Source organism: Galleria mellonella, unplaced genomic scaffold, assembly GCF_026898425.1.
Source record: "Galleria mellonella isolate WM207_F2 unplaced genomic scaffold, CSIRO_AGI_GalMel_v1 utg117, whole genome shotgun sequence".
Classification (NCBI taxonomy): Eukaryota; Metazoa; Arthropoda; class Insecta; order Lepidoptera; family Pyralidae; genus Galleria; species Galleria mellonella.
Genome location: NW_026441980.1, coordinates 3015498 through 3032468, shown reverse-complemented (window position 1 = coordinate 3032468; position 16971 = coordinate 3015498). Strand labels below are relative to the sequence as shown.

At 34.8% G+C, this 16971-nt stretch overlaps 1 protein-coding gene across 2 annotated transcripts in view; it reads right to left on the bottom strand.

Moving 5' to 3' along the window:
• The window catches only part of LOC113511643 (transcription factor cwo), a 32610-nt gene extending 15853 nt beyond the window's left edge, over positions 1-16757 (bottom strand). The window contains exon 1 of one of the 2 annotated variants that reach the window (XM_026895318.3): positions 16230-16757. In XM_026895318.3, coding sequence (XP_026751119.2) covers positions 16230-16282 — 53 coding nt within the window. In that variant the 5' untranslated portion in view covers positions 16283-16757. The remainder of the gene's footprint in view (positions 1-16229) is intronic. The other variant, XM_026895320.3, reaches the window with a different exon arrangement.
• Positions 16758-16971: the final 214 nt, after the last annotated feature.

Here is a 16971-nt window from a genome sequence, read left to right as displayed (position 1 = left end):
GTATAAGAGTGCCGTCAACCCGATGAAGATTGGTAACCTCTTATAATATCAAGTTATCTTTATCACTACACAGTATAAAACAAAGCCACTTCCCGTCTGTCTGTCCATATATATGCTTAGATCTTTAAAGCTACCCAATGGATTTTGATACGGTTTTTTTTAATAGATCGAGTGATTCAAGAGGAAGGTTTATATGTATAATACATTCATAATATAGTCAAGAAACACTGATAATTTTAGAGGTTTCTAATGTGATGTGATATAATGTGCACCCATGCGAAGCCGGGGCGGGTCGCTAGTTTTATATAAAAATCTTGTGTCATGATGTAAGTTCACGCTAATCTCCTTAACCGCTCAACTAAATTTAATGAAATTTTGCAAATCTGTATTATTATTCTTCTTTTAATGCGTAATAATGGTATAGTAATCGCCTGCGCTATCGGTATACGCTGACAGGGCACCAGTGAAGGATGGTAATTGAAGATGAAAGGTAGTTAGCTAGATTATCATGATGAATTCAGCAAGAATTATCCAAGATGGTTTCCAAGGAGGTCCGCATGGAAGTCGACCTGATAAGGTATACTAAGAACAATGAGCCTGATAGACTTCATTACCAACAATACCTCCCCTATGTGTATTTTAATAGATAATAATGGAATGGTTACCTCATCTGTGCTAACGGTATATGCTGGCGGGGCACCAGTGAGGGATATTTGTTCCTATTTTAGTATAATTTTTATCTTGATAAGAAAGAATCGACTCAGTACGAGGGAAAACGTTTGCCGGGTCAGCTAGTACATGTACATATAATGTTGAATAGATAATAAACAGGCCGAGGGGAGGATGAGATTATTAAGTCGATCTCCACGCTGGATCTTCTGGAAACTAGCCAACTCACCGCACAAATATTCTTACTTATAAAGAAAATATCTTGTTACATTCCACAATCCCTAATCACTTTATTAGGAATATTAGTTATGAATCTCAGGATAACTACCTGTATTATATTACAACGTTATTTACTTCTTGAATATAAAGTTGAAATTGCGAATCATTTTTTACTATTGTATTGTAATTGTCATTATTCTTGCCAATAGTAAGGAAATAGGTAATATTCAATAAATAGAATTCATCTAGATATGGTATTAAACAAAGATTTAGTAATAAAAAGTTATAAATGACAAAATTTATTGGGGTATTTACGGACGTAACTTATAATTAAATTTACTGTTTCTCTGTGACAAATTCGCATAGCTCGCAGGTGACTGCTCAGGAGGGTCCCTCTTTAAACATCACCAAAGCTTGATCGCGGTTGCCAACCCGCCCGTTAAGCGTGGCAACTACTGGAACCCCGATAGTCCCCTATGATAGGCCTATATTCAGCAGTGGACATAATATATGGATGATATGATATGGTATGATAAGGTACTTAGTTATACGCTAAATAATATCAGTAGAGGTAGAAAAAAATCACTCATGATGACTAGCCAATTGTTTTACAGAATTTTTTTTATACAACTTTGAATGGCAAACAAGCTGACGGCCCACCTGATAGAAAGTGGTAACCGTCGCCTATAGACATGAGCAGTACCATGGACATAACAGAGTATACTGTTTCAACCGACTTGAAAAAGCAGGAGGTTGTCAAATCGATTTTATTTTGTTTTATGACTCTTAACTCTGTCAGTTGTTAACCGATTTGGAAAATTCTTTTTTTTTCTGAAAAAATATGGTCCCAAAGAAATTAAATCAAAATCGATTTAGTAGTTAAGTTTTTAAATCAAAACAACTTCTTTCACCACATTTTTTTTGTGGAACACAATCTTAATTATTCAATAAAAACTAAATAAATTAAAAAAAAATCAATATCGTTTATTGCCAAGATGTTTTCGTGAAGTATAAATTATATAACCAGGTATCATTATTTAATTTGCGTTAGTTACCTATATCTATTTTTCTACGGTAAAGCCGTAAACAAATCAAAACATCAGCGAAAAACTTATTGTTAATTACCTATCCATTCTCTTATCGCACAAAATGTTTTTGGCAGTTATCACGTTATCCTCCTGTTTATGCTCTCGTATAACTACTTAGTCATAAAGATTCAAACTGTCACATTGTCGTTGAACGAAAAAGATTCTTATACACAAACACTTAAGACAACTTTTACAATATCAATGCTTTATCGTTACTGTCTTTTTTAAATAAATAAGAGTGTTGCAATGTTGTGAATGTGTGACGTCACGGTACACGTGTGCTGACAGTCACGTGCCGCTTCGGCATGTCTTGGAGCGACATATGAATATGTGGAATCAGTTGTATATATTTCTGTTATGAGGAGAGCGAGTTTATTTACAGTACTAAAATATTTTACCTCACTTAGACAACTATAATTGTAATGACTATATTGTCTGTACCGCCTTCGTATTTGTGTGCATTGTTCAGTCTTCTAAAACAGGGCCTAATCTAGGGGAGGGCGTTAGCCGGGCAAATGTTCAGAACGTCGACGCAGAATTACGTCGTTGAGAAATAATATGGTTATTCGTAATTAAGAGCGGTAAACATTTATTTTTGTCTGAAGCGGAAAAATAACTAAATCGGATCCTAAATATGTATTTATATACTAGCATAGACAATAACACTTCCGTCAGTACTACGTAAAATTAAATGTACCATAGATAAAATAAAAATACATATTTGTAATGTTTTTCCTATGACTTTTTCATGTAGGCCTATATATATATATATATATATATATATATATATATATATATATATATATATATATATATATATATATATATATATATCATCCAGAAGTCTCCTTCAAGATAAGCACAATGCTTTATGCCGCACCAATGTCTTTCTACTTCTACCTAGTTATTCATTATTATTAAGTAAAGTTTATGTTAATTAAAATACCAAACTTATGTTAATTGAAATAAAAATCATGAACGTTTATTTTAAACTGTTGAATTTATTACGGACGTTCAGGTGACATCAAGTTTACCAGAGACTTTGTACAAAAGTCGCTTGCTTGGTCACCTCTGTCCAATTCGTGTTGATACCGTGAAGCAATTGTGTTTTCATTGCTACGAGTATGTTTCTACTTGATGGGTGGGATATGGCAGTGAATTTAGAGGGTACAGAGGAATAATACCTAAATCCTCAGTAATAGCAACGCATGGGGGTATTATAGGCGAAACGGTATACTCTGTTATATTCATGGTATTGCTCATGTCTATAGGCGACGCGACGGCTTTCCATCAGGTGGCTTGTTTGACATTCTAAGTTGCATAAAAAAAATCTAAGTTGCATAACAACATTCCGAACTCGCGACAGAATCATAAAAAGTGGCAATTATTAAATAACGTATAAACATATCTATTTAAATAAAGCTTATTTTTATTCTATCCTATGAAAATCAATGGCTAAATTTAATTATAACAAGTTTATTATCGAACGTTTTATATGTGGTGTGGAGCGACACGTGCCGGGGGTACTGTCGAGTCGATCACGTTGCACCCAACGAGGTTGCGCAAACTGAGGCCTGTCCGTGACGTGGCCTGTACAAGATAATTATATCGATCTCTCAGCGTAATAACAACCGTAGGAAGAATAGTATAAGTGTCATAATCGCAAAGCAACATATATTTTGGCATGATAATTGCATTAAAATTGGCAATAAAAAATAACAGTGATAGGTACTATAGGCGTAGCAGATCACTGTGATATCGATTGTGGAAATATCCTGAGTTTGTATAATGATAGTTCAGATAGGTCGCTATTGCTACCTAGTAACGCATTCATGGCTGGTTCATCCGTCATACTCGGGAATGGGTATTTTAATGGATGATAATGCTATAGTAACTTCGCCTTTCGCAAACGGTGACATTGTTTATAATTATTTTAAAAGGGGGCCTGGCCCTTAAAAAGGCATATATGTACTTTTAGATATGTCTTTGAAGCTTCGCATGCATCCTCGGTGGCTTGTGTCAATTCTAAGGTCAGCGCAACCGTTAACGCAGGCGGGCTTACTATTCCTTTATCATCCATGGAAAAAAAGGTCGGCGCAGATTGCCCGCCCCTCTCCCAACCCTAAATACGCCCATGTATGCTGTGTCCCAGTCAGAAAAGATTGATGAGGATGAAATCAGGTAAGTGGGTGTTTTTTTGATGGGTGAAAATGATATGGTAAACCCGCCTGCGCTAACGGGATACGCTGGCGGAACACCAGTGAAGGGTGATAGATGAGAATGAAAACAGGCCAGTTAGCCCATCATGATGAATTCATCAGGAATTAACCATGACAGTTTCCAGGGAGAACCGCGAGGAGGTCGACCTGGTTGGGTATATTGCTAGCAATAGGATTCTCAATCTCCATTACTAACAATCCCTTTCCCCCTCGCTGTGATATTCATAGTACCCCTCATGCGTTACCATTCTTGAGGGCTGTATACTGCCTCTCATCTTTTATCAATCATGGTACAAAAAAAAAAAAAATATATATATATATATATATATATATATATATATATATATATATATATATATATATATATATATATATATATATATATATATATATTGTGTTTGTATGTTAGTCACGCACGGTGGAAGCCGCGATGACGTGTGAGGACTAAAGTCCCTTTAGTTCATGCTCTTATCACTGGTATTGTTGACAGTTTCCACATGCATATATTTGTTATCGAATAATTAGAAATGATTATATAAAAATAAAATTTAACGATTTAATTATCACTAGAACTTAATCACTATTATACATATATATATTATACATTAGAATGTTAGAAAATATGATATAATTGCTTATATGTATATTGTATATCGCCGTGCGGTCCCGGCATAGAATCAACCACCTTGCTTTCCTTTCCGTTCCCGTGGGTGTCGTAAGAGGTATCTAAGGAGATTATGGTGGAGGGATGGGCAGCAGTGTCCTTCTTAAAACATCTGTAAAAGTTTAACTGCGGTTACCAATCCGTCTGCCAAGCGTAGCAACTCAGTATCGTTGTACGTCAGGCAGTTAGCCAATTCAACACAATGGTTTCCAGGGAGAACCATGTGGAGGTCGACTTTCTTACTACAAGTCCTATTGCTAGCAATACAGAGTATATAAGAATATACTCTATATTGCTAGCAACAGGACTCGTAGTCCATATAACTAGCAATCCCCCCCTCCAATAAGGCAGCTAGACCCCATTACTATTAACCCCCCTCCCAGATTGTATTGAGTTTTTTAATGGGTGATGGACGATCCCCCGGATGAAGGGTATCATGGGCGACACAGTATACCTACTCTGTTATGTGCATGGTAATGTTCATATCTATAGGCGACGATTACCACTTTCCATCAGGTGGCCCGTCAGCTTGTTTGCTATTCTGAGTTGTGTTAAAAAAACATTACCTTAACAATACCTACGTTGAATGGAGAGGTCAAGTTCAAGTCAAATGGTATCTCGCGATTTGCTCAACAGACTCTGATAAAATACACCCGTAAACTTAGATAGTTAGGTACCTATTTATTTAAATATTTATAAAATTTCCTTGAAATTTGTTTAGATCTGACAATTTCTTGTGATTACATAATAAACAGAGACAAATCAGTTTCAAAAATGGCAGACCGATTTTCTTTTCTTTTTTTTTTATACTGATTTTTAAATATGCGTGCCTAATGACCTGCCATCTTCGCTTATCATCCCTCATTGGTACCCCGCCAGTGTAGACCGATAGTACAGGTGGGGTTAACAATACATTTTTTTTTTATTATGAGTAAAGATGGAATAGTAACCCTGCCTGCGCTATCTGTATACGCATTCGCTGGCAGGATACCAGTGAAGGGTGACAGGTGAGGATGAAGACAAGTCAGTTGGCCCATAGTGATCAATTAAACAAGAATTAACCACTATGGTTGGGGAAAGGGATTGTTAGCAATGGAGTTTGACAGCCTCATTGCTAGCAATATGTCCCTATTAGGTCGACCTCCACGTAGTTTACCCTTGAAACCATCGTGAACAATTCTTGTTGAATTCGTCACGATGGGCTAACTGATCTGCTTCATCCTCACCTATCATCCTTCACTGGTGCCCCGCCGGTGTATACCGATAGCACAAGTAGGGCTACCATTCCATTATCACCCATTAAAAAAACACTATGGTTTCCAGGGGGAATCGCGTGTATATCTCATTACTAACAATCCCTTTCCCCCTGCCAATACATTTTCAACCATATAGAAAAAATGCCTATGGAAAACACTTGTGTACCAATAAACTAGAGTGAATAAATTGAAGAAAAAATATTATTGTTTCTTGACGAATTCGTCACGATGTTAGCCCATCGTTTTGTGACCATGACCTGTTTTCGTCCTTATCTATCCTTTACTGGTGCCCCATCAACGTACGTCGATGGTGCAAGCAGGGTTACCATTCTATTATCATACATAAAACATAGATAAAAATCTAGTAGGTAGGCACTTATGAGTTTTATTTTCGACACTTGCTTACTGAATTCAAAATAAAAAGGATATCATGAGTAAGCTTACAGCATTTTGAATTCTTAGTCTAAGATAACAAAGTTCAGTATCAAATGAAGAGAACGTTTATATGCCACATGTTTGTATGTTATTGAGTGGCATAAAAACGAATTACATACATCTAGTTATTCGGGTTCTGCTTACAAAAGTCTTGCAAAACATATTTTCTGTTATTCCACATTGCAATAACAATACATTATTCATAATTCCAATAATATGTAATACATAACCTATCTAATTGTTATTCCGTACTAGCAATTATAAAGATATTTTCACGTGCGTTCCCATTACGTGGACCAACATACGTAAAAGACAATATGTGCTATTTTTAACTTATATATATATTATCAATAAAAATACAAAGTTGCAGAAATTATGTTACATTAACATTCAGAATATATAATACTAAATAAATTTTTTTTTACAACACAGGGGGCAAACGAGCATGCGGCTCACCTGATGGTAATTAGCAAATTAAATTGTATTAAAATTGTATTAAAATCATGCAAGAAGTATCGTTTTAATTTACATTTGATGTTGCTAATAGTAATGTTATCTCGTACATCAGTGGGTAGTTCGTTAATAACTCGAGTAACTAGATAGTCAGCCGTACGCTCACCAACTGAGTGCGCCGTGTATATGTATCGAGTTTTAATGGGTGATGGATGATGATGAAATGATATAAAATAGGATAGACTTAATTACTCGTATTTCCCATCCTCCCTTCATTTTTTTTCAATGGATGTAATGAAATGGCAACCTCGCCTGCGCTATCGGTATACACTGGCGGGGTACCAGTGAGAGATGATAGGTGAGCATGAAAGCATGTCAGTTAGCCCATCGTGACAAATGCAACAAGTATTAGTCACAATAGTTTTAGTAAGTAATTAGTATGTTTTAGTGCAATATATATATATATATATATATATATATATATATATATATATATATATATATATATATATATATATATATATATATATATATATATATATATATCCCTCTCCCCTCCTTCCTCTATTTTTTTTTAAATGGATGGATAATGGAATGGAAACCCCACCTGCGCTATCGGTATACACCGGCGGGGTGCCAGTGAAGAAAGATAGGTGAGGATGAAGCAGGTCAGTTAGCCCATCGTGACGAATTCAACAAGAATTGTTCACAATGGTTTCCAGGGGGAACCACGTGGAGGTCGACCTAATAAGGTATATTGCTAGCAATGGGGCTGTCAAACTCCATTGCTAACAATCCTTCCCCCCCCTCCTGTATTTATGTCGATCTTGATCTCATGTGCTAATGAGTAGGTAATTCAATTGACTCTCTGGCCTTGCGTGGCTAGGTCAGTGACACCCGACTATGTGTAAATAAGTCGCTTTATAGCTCGAGCATGTTGATACAGTGACGGCGTTACTGCATGAACTTATCGTCTACACAGTATATAATAATAATCTATGATTTCAACTCTGTAATTCTATTTTTTTAACTCAAACTTTTAATTTTACAAGTGATGGCTGTGTTTCGGTTTGAAGGGTGGGATATGGCGTGAATTTACTGGGTACAGAGGAATAACACCTGAGTCCTCAGGAATGGCAACGCATGGGGCGTATCATGGGTACAACAGTATACTCTTTTATGTCCATGGTACTGCTCATGTCTATAGGGGACGATTAAGTTGTATAAAAAAAAAGAATAGAGGCAATGATCAAATTTATAAGTACTTAATTCTTAAATCAAATCTACTACTGTGGGGGGATTGCTAACAATATATCTTGTTAGGTCGACCTCCACGTGGTCCTTCCTGGTAACCATTGTGCTGCATTCCAAGTGTATTCATCACGATGGGCTTGCTTTTTCATTCTCACCTATCATCCCTCACTAATGCCCCGTCAGCGTATACCGATAGCGCAGGTGGGGTTACCATTCTATCATCAACCATAAAAAAATTCTCCACCTGTTCCGCCTGGAAACGTGTTCATATTCCAAGTGAATCCATCACGATAGGCTAACTGACCTGCTTCATCCTCACCTATCACCCCTCACTGGTGCCCCGCCAGCGTATACCGTTAGCGCAGGCGGGGTTACCATACCATTATCATCTATTAAAAAAAAATCTATTACGATGACCTTACGCATGCACGTTTACACGTGCCACTTAATTATTAACTACCCTATATAAATCTACACCATAGACAAATATAAAAGGTACTTAGTTTATTATTTAGTCTGTTCTCTGTAATTCTACACTGGTGTGTGTAAGTCGATAGTTTTGCATAGGTAAGGTATGACGAGGAATGTGGTGCCTGTATTTCATTCGTTCTAAAATTAGCCTTAACGGCTACGGAATTAAGTCGTTTATTTTATGTGCCAGTTATGTTAATTATATTGGAAATTGAAACGTGACTGTGTAAACACAGTGCACACGATCTAAGTGCTAACTTCGATTTAGATATGCTATTAATAAACGTCACATGCACCTTTGACCTTTCTATTTATCGATTTTATAGACTTATTTATTTATTTACAGCTCAATGCTTAGTCCCAATCGCGAGCAATATACCCTATATTGTATATATTTATATTGTATATCAGGTCGACCTCCACGCGGTTTCCCCCATGGAAACTATCGTAACTGGGGGGAAAGGGATTGTTAGTAATAGAGATTTAGAATCCCATTGCTAGCAATATACCCAACCAGGTCGACCTCCTCGCGGTTCCCCCTGGAAACTATCATGGTTCATTCCTGAAGAATTCATCATGATGGGCTAACTGGCCTGTTTTCATTTTCATCAATCACTCTTTACTGGTGCTTCGTCAGTGCATCCCGTTAGCGCAGGCGGGGTTACCATACCATTTTCACCCATCAAAAAAAACCTTATTAGGTCGACCTCCACACGGTTCTCCCTAGAAACCATCCTGATTGATTTATTGCTGAATTCGTCACGATAGGCCAAAAGACCTGCTTCACCATCTATCATTTCTCACTGCTAGTGTGTACCGAAAGCGCAGGCGAGGTAACCATTCCTTTATCATCCATTAAAAAAAAGAGAAGAGAGTTGAGTCCAGTAGTCCCACTACTGGTACTCTACTACTCGTAAGGAGCTGTTAAAGTAAAAGTTACGTAACATAAACTTTATAACCATTTTTTTAATGGGTGATAATGGTATGGTAACCCCGTCTGCGCTATTGGTATACACTGGCGGGGTACCAGTGAGGGATGACAGATGAAGATGAAAGTAGGTCAGTTAGCTCATCCTGACGAATTAAACTAGAATTAGTCACGATGGTTTCCAGGAGGAACAACGTGGAGGTTGACCTGACAGGATATATTGCTTGTAATAGGGCTATTTGACCCCATTACTAACAATCCCTTTCCCCCCAAATTTTATAACCATATTAGTATTCACTACACTAATACTATCTAAATAAAATAATAAAAAAAAATCTTCAACAAAAATTCAATACAGTCGGGTATAGGCCACAAAGTGTCAGGCGATACAAACGTGAGCCGGACAGCCGCGCGCGCGTGTGTGTGAGCCAGTGATTATTGCTGCGAGTGTGTGCGCACGCTCGGTCACGTTTTCCGCGGCGTGTGGTGAACGAGACGCGGCGCGTGCAGGCGGCTGCCCCTCGCCCCTCTGCGCGTACATCACGTGTTGTGTTACCGAAGTGCTATTTTTGTCACGCTTTCCCCACAAATCATTTTGTACTTATAATTCACTTTTAGAGTTTGCGAGTTTATTTATTTGCCACCGTATTTATAATAACAGGCAATTTTCTTGCGGCAAGTAAACAAACCTGCACGATTCTTTTAAAAACTCTCCATTACGTGGGTACCTAAGTACCTACCTAGTTTTCTTTTGTAGCCGAGTTCATTTCACGTAATTATGTTGGAGTCACCTATTTTTATATTTCATGAAGTTTAATAACAAGTGGTTATTCGGAAACAAGTGGAACTCATATCAAACGGAAAACAAGAGGGCGCATCTAATTATATAGTTAACTAAACTTTGTCAGTATAATGATTTAAATATTAATTCTTCTACAATAATAACGATAAGTAAATATAATATATGCATGTTATCATTATTTAGCATTTAGGTAAAGATTTATCTATTTCCACGTCACATATTTATTACTAAAATTGATCACACAACTTCGACTTGAAACTGTCCAAAAATCCTTCTTAAATTCTTCTTTAATTTGGACAAAGATAATAAAAGTTTTATATATATATATATATATATATATATATATATATATATATATATATATATATATATATATATATATATATATATATATATATTCTACACGCGTGCCAAATTTCATTGAAGTCCATTCAACCATTGAAGCATGATTGAATAATAAACTGAACGTCCTTACAAACTTTCACGTCAATATTTGTAAAATCTCACCCCTTATACCTTGGGGAAAGTTGTCCAGACCCATTAATATCTAATACTTCCGTATTTCAAACTGATGTACCTTGTCTGTCAGCCCTTTACTAACTACGAAATCTCTAGAACCACATAACCTACAAACTTGAAACTTAACACATAAGTTTCATATACGACAGATGTATCTCCATTAAGCAAGTTTTCGAAACTTACTATGGATATAGCGAAGTAATGTACTGCCGACCAAAACCACTGTTTTCTCTCATAATAAAACACATTTTTGGCATAATCTAATCTTCTATGTAATGTAATCATTTGTACTTTTTTCAATTTCACTTTTTACCTGATTGCTCAAAGAAGGATTATGTTTCCAGGATCCATGTAGGTAATGTAGGTGTTTCTTTATACTATAACTTCTAAATACTTGAGCAAATTTAGATATATGGGATATCGTTGCATTATTCCTAATGGTACTGGCCATAAATTGTTAAAAATAGTCCATTTCATGACAGGAAAGTCGTTTTATAATTTGCGGTACAAAATATGCCTTTTATTTTCTGGATGTTGTAAGACTTCAATATTAATTAATAAGACAATTTAACTGGTAAACATACCTGTTTACCAATTTAATTGTTAACATTAAAAGTTACAATTAATTTTATCAATTTACCAATTGATAAAATAATTTACCAAATAAATCACCTTGCTAATTAAAAGATAAATATTTAAAGACTGATCTTTTAGTTGAAAACACAAATGTTCATGTTTAACAAAATATAAATTAATACTGTACTATAAAGATACTAACTATAGTTCTTTATGAAAGTTAACTTTTTTATCCTAATCAGCAAATCAATTGTAGTAACCATGAATTTTTTTTACGGTAATGATTTGCATGACAAACACACAATAATTAGTGACTTATTTTTAATCAACTTCAATAACTGCATACGCTTATTAAAGTAGATTCAAAATAAGTCACCTCTAGATTATATACGCATTGTTATACGATATACTTAACTATCAAAAAAGTTATAATCATAACTTAGTTTTTATGTGAATGACTGATTAGATAAATTATTAAAGAACATGTTGCTTACTCTAGATATATTATAGATAACAGTATGGTAGTCTGTGGTATTTAAGAGTGCCCCGGTTAAGATTTGACTACTATAATAATGAATTAGTGAACCAGTTTTTGGGTATTTTTATTCAAGATTTAAATTCCCTCGGAGTAACAATACAGTTTCCTGTATCTTAAAATTCTAGGGTAAAGATATCTATTTCTTTTAGGCCCATCAAAAACTATATATCTAAGTGACAAAAACTATAAAAAATATTGTATTACGTCCAAGGCCTGAGAAAAAAAAAACATCTTTGTTCATGGGCGATCACGATGACAAATATTATAAACTGATCTACAGGAGCAAACAATCTGTCTGCAAGTCCGTGACGTATTTTACATCAAGAATGTTGTCTGAACGTCATTGTATTGTTAATGTGTGGCCTTCTTTCTATATGCAAGCTCATGAAAAGCGTACACGTGTAGGTTAATTAACTTTGTTCTAAATTTAAAACTTTGTTTATATGAAATAAAGGCAATGCAAATAATTGGCATGAAATAACTATTGTAATGTTATATCTGTGAATGATTCATTCATTCGTTTGAATAGATTGGTACTATTTTTTTTTCTTTTTTCATATGCAAAGCATCATAATAAAACTGCTAAGTTTTTATTTTATTTAACTCAAGTAATTTATTCGTACGTATGTATTTATTCGTTTTTTCTACATAGTTTAAAATTGATAACCTATTTTTTAAGCAGCTGACAAATATGGTAATCGATTGAGTTCAAATATGTCATGTTTATGTATGCAACTTTCACCTTCAATTTTCTTTTTCCATGGAGCCTGTAACATTTGACGGTGACAGTTCTTTTATGCAGGTATACCATTTCTCAAATAGTCAGCAAATGTTCTTTTGACGGTTGCAACTTTTTTTTAATTAATATATAAGACATAATCACCATATGCTCTATATAAGACATTACGTAGTCTTTAAATATGTTGTATGTCACTTCTACTAATTAATTTTAGCAGTCATTGTAATCAATTTCATCATTAAAATTCCCGTAGTCGTGTATAAGAGACGTGTCTGCTCATCTATATCCGGACTTTAATCCGATTATCCGGTTTATCACAATTAATATGCCAAACAGTTGTTGCAGTATATTAATAGTGAAACGTGATGTCGATTTAGCTCCAAGCCATAGAATATTAATGGCACATGTAGTATCCAAGCCTAACTTAGGCATTTAGTGGTAACGGGGTTAATTAGAATTACAAATAAACCTATATTAACATGAATTCAAGTTTTGTTTTCTTTAATATAAGTTTATTAAGTAAATAAGTTTTTAAGTGCATGCGGATTGTTAAACCCGATATTACAATTGCGATAAATACTAAGAAAGATCGATTTTGACAAAAACAAAAATAAATCATTAGTAGCGAGTTCCTAGCAGATAATCAATCTCGTTTATTTTAAAAGAGGCACAGTGCACACCTGTATTATTACACTAGATGTTAGAGCGACCTTTGACAAACGTTAATATCAGTTGGAATATCAGTTATATAATAGTAATAATCTGGTGTTAAGGAGGGATAATTGCCGATGGCTTCGACACACTTGAAAGCACCAACCCAAAGTAGTCATCTTCTCAAAAACTTAAACTACGCTGGATAAATAAAATACAATTTTTGATTGAAATGTATATATTACTACAGCGATAGAAATTAGCATAACCAGAAATATTAAGAACTTTTCATTAAAACTATCTCATGGAGTGCATCAGCCTTTAACTTATTTTAAACAAGAGGAAGCTCTGGCTTCATAGGTACTAGAGTCACTAACTAAAATCATTTTGCAATGGATTGAAAGACACAGTAAGTCTCTTAGTATCGATGCTGAGGATTCAAAAATAAGTACTCAGAAGTCTGGGACCGAAATCTATAGTACTCGTGCTCCAACGTCATAAACTAAACTGACAGTTACAGAATTTTATAATAACAGTATAAGTCACCCTTTCACCTGAATCAGTCTTGGGGCCATCCACTATAAATCATACTCTCATGAACAATTATTAAACTTGTGTAAATGTTTGAATGTAAATGTAAATGTTGTAAACTTGTGTAAACTAGACAATTGGTACTTATCGCAATGCAGACAGTTGAGATCTCACACCCATTTATTACACCATTACCTATTTCGGTTGTCCATCGATCATTCATGTGGTTATGGCAAAGCAGACACCAAAACATTACAGTTTGTAATATTTTAGTCGAAAATAAATATTTAAACAGCTTTATTACTGCCGAAGAGAATTATCATTCAAATAAAAGAAATCCAAATAGGTTGCTATTAAATAGAATTCCTAGGACTACGATTTATAAAAAGAAAAATATAATATGTATATACGAATTTTTAATAATATTTCAGACAATATTATAAATATAAAGACACTTAGACAATTTAAGGGCACATTATACAATTGACTTTTGGACAAGTGTTATTATTCAATTAAGGACTTAATGGACTGGAAGAAATTTCCACTTTATAAACATACTTATTATATTATTCTTTTTATTTAATATTTGAAAAAAATTACTATAAATACAAAAATTTTGCATGTCATTGTTTTGGTAAAATACGCATATTCATAACATATTTTACAGGTAAAACATTCTTTATTATCCAAAAAACTTCCTTTCATTTCTAATGATATCTAGAGTTGTATATGTCTGAAAAAGTATGTTATAATGAAATCCAGTTAAGGAATTAACTTGCAAAACAAATATAAAAAACAGTTTTGTCCTTCATCTGGCGCGTTTTTATTTATTTTCATTACTACTACTGGTTTAATCGGTATAGCGACCGCCCGAACAAAAGACCGTCCTGTATTTTTCCTATCGCTATAGGCATCGTCTGCTTTTGAAGTTCAGATTGTAGATATCTACCTATTATTGTTCAAATACCTACAAGAACTCGTATTAAACTAACAAATGCTAGTAAGAAGAATGAAAGTAGGTAAAACAGATATTAATATTATAATTTGTTTGTTCGTATGCAGGAGGTTATTTACAGAAATTAGTCAGTCGATTCTAAAAATTCTGATACTAACAGAAAGCTATGCTATGAGCAATATCTGAGCAATATTTGAGCAATATCTAAGTAGACACATAGTGTACACTAGATAGACTAGACCTACCTGAGTAAATTTCCACAGAAATGGAAGATCAATGCGAGTGAATCGATGGGCAAGTTAAGGATAATATAATTAGCTTTCTTAACTTTGTATTTTTTAAATTGAACAAATCAGAATTCTTCTTATTGCTTGTATTGATTACACTACAATTTTTTTTACAGTAATAATCTTTAACCAAATTCATACCAGTCTTTTCTTGTCAAGTGAGATTCAAATAGGCACGAGTGCATTACTTTTATTATTTTAGTGCCCTATTTAATTTTTTTTATTGATAGAAAAATTCGATTTAATTAAATCGGTTAGTAAATAAGAGATTACATATTTACCTACCTCTTGGGATATTTTTCCGGTACGAAATTTTTCGTACGTATGACCTATAACCTTCTTGATCAACACTGTCGTATCTAGATAAGCAACTCTACATAGAATCTAAATAAAAGTTACATAACCTCCAGTTTTCTGGGAAATCTTCAAAGAAATATATAAATCAATAAAATGAGTAGATCACCAAGCATTGGCGTAGGTATTTAAGAATATTTTCCAGGGGGCCTGAGCCCTTCAAGGTCAAGGCTTATATATATATGTTCTCAAATATGTACTTTGTGCATAGTTGAATGCTCTCATTTGCATTCTGTAGTGGGCACGAGACAATTCTAGGGTGGGCACGGCCTACACGGCCCCGCTCTTAAATACGTCTAAGTAACTAGGTAGGTATAAATCTATTTTAAACTTTATTCAAGTCGATAGGTTCTCTTTTCTTTACAAACAATAAGTTCAATAAATCAGTCATTTGGCTATTTGCAGGGCCAAGTAGGTATTAATAAGAAATTAGAATGTTAAATTAAGATCTAACAATAATACGGGTCAATGGATACCCTCATAATACGAGTAACAGCAGTGAAAAATGTAAAGTTGTTGTTTTATATAACGTATCTACACTTTACGTATCTATTTTGTTTTGATAATGCGTAAAATAATATGTAGGTAGGCACGAGTATGTACTTGGCAGTTAACACTCACTTATCATATTTGACGGAATGTCCGTTCTCCTCCCAGTAGTGCCGGGTTTCCATATTCACTTTAAGTCAACAAAAAAAAAACACAAACAAATAAACAATATCACTGTATCAACACTGTCACAATTAATAAAAAAATATCATAGAAACAATCAATTGACAATTTCCATCAGCGAATACAACACTAGGTAATAAACTTAGGTTATGTCCTGGCAATCCATTTCTGTCAACCTTACACAGCGATTATAAATTCTTATCGTATTTAACTGCATGTAGGACGGAACGCTTAACAGTAATAACGTTGATAACGCGAGAGCTTCGCGCCCGATCTGAAGTATTCTGTCTGACTGAAGCGAGCACCTCGACTCGACCGGCCGGCGAGTCATGTGACACTTGCTTCAGCGCGGCGGCGTCAAAATAAGGCACGGAGCTACGCAATGTGAAAACATTTAATGAATTCTCCAATTTGAAAATCGAATTTTGCCCCTATAAATTGGCTGTATAATTAGAACGAATTATTGGTATTGGTATGTACGATCGGGTCAGAGACGGACCGGCCTCTAGGCCACGCTCGCCCGCACGTGACCGAGGTGATGTCGTTAGGTGACGTCACGCGCTCGCACCGCGCACCTCATTCGTATACTCGACTGTTTTTCGGAGCGCGTTACGTGTACACGTTACTTACATTTACGTTCTTGACCGTACACGATTGTTACATTGATAGTTATTGTAAAATTATGAATGAA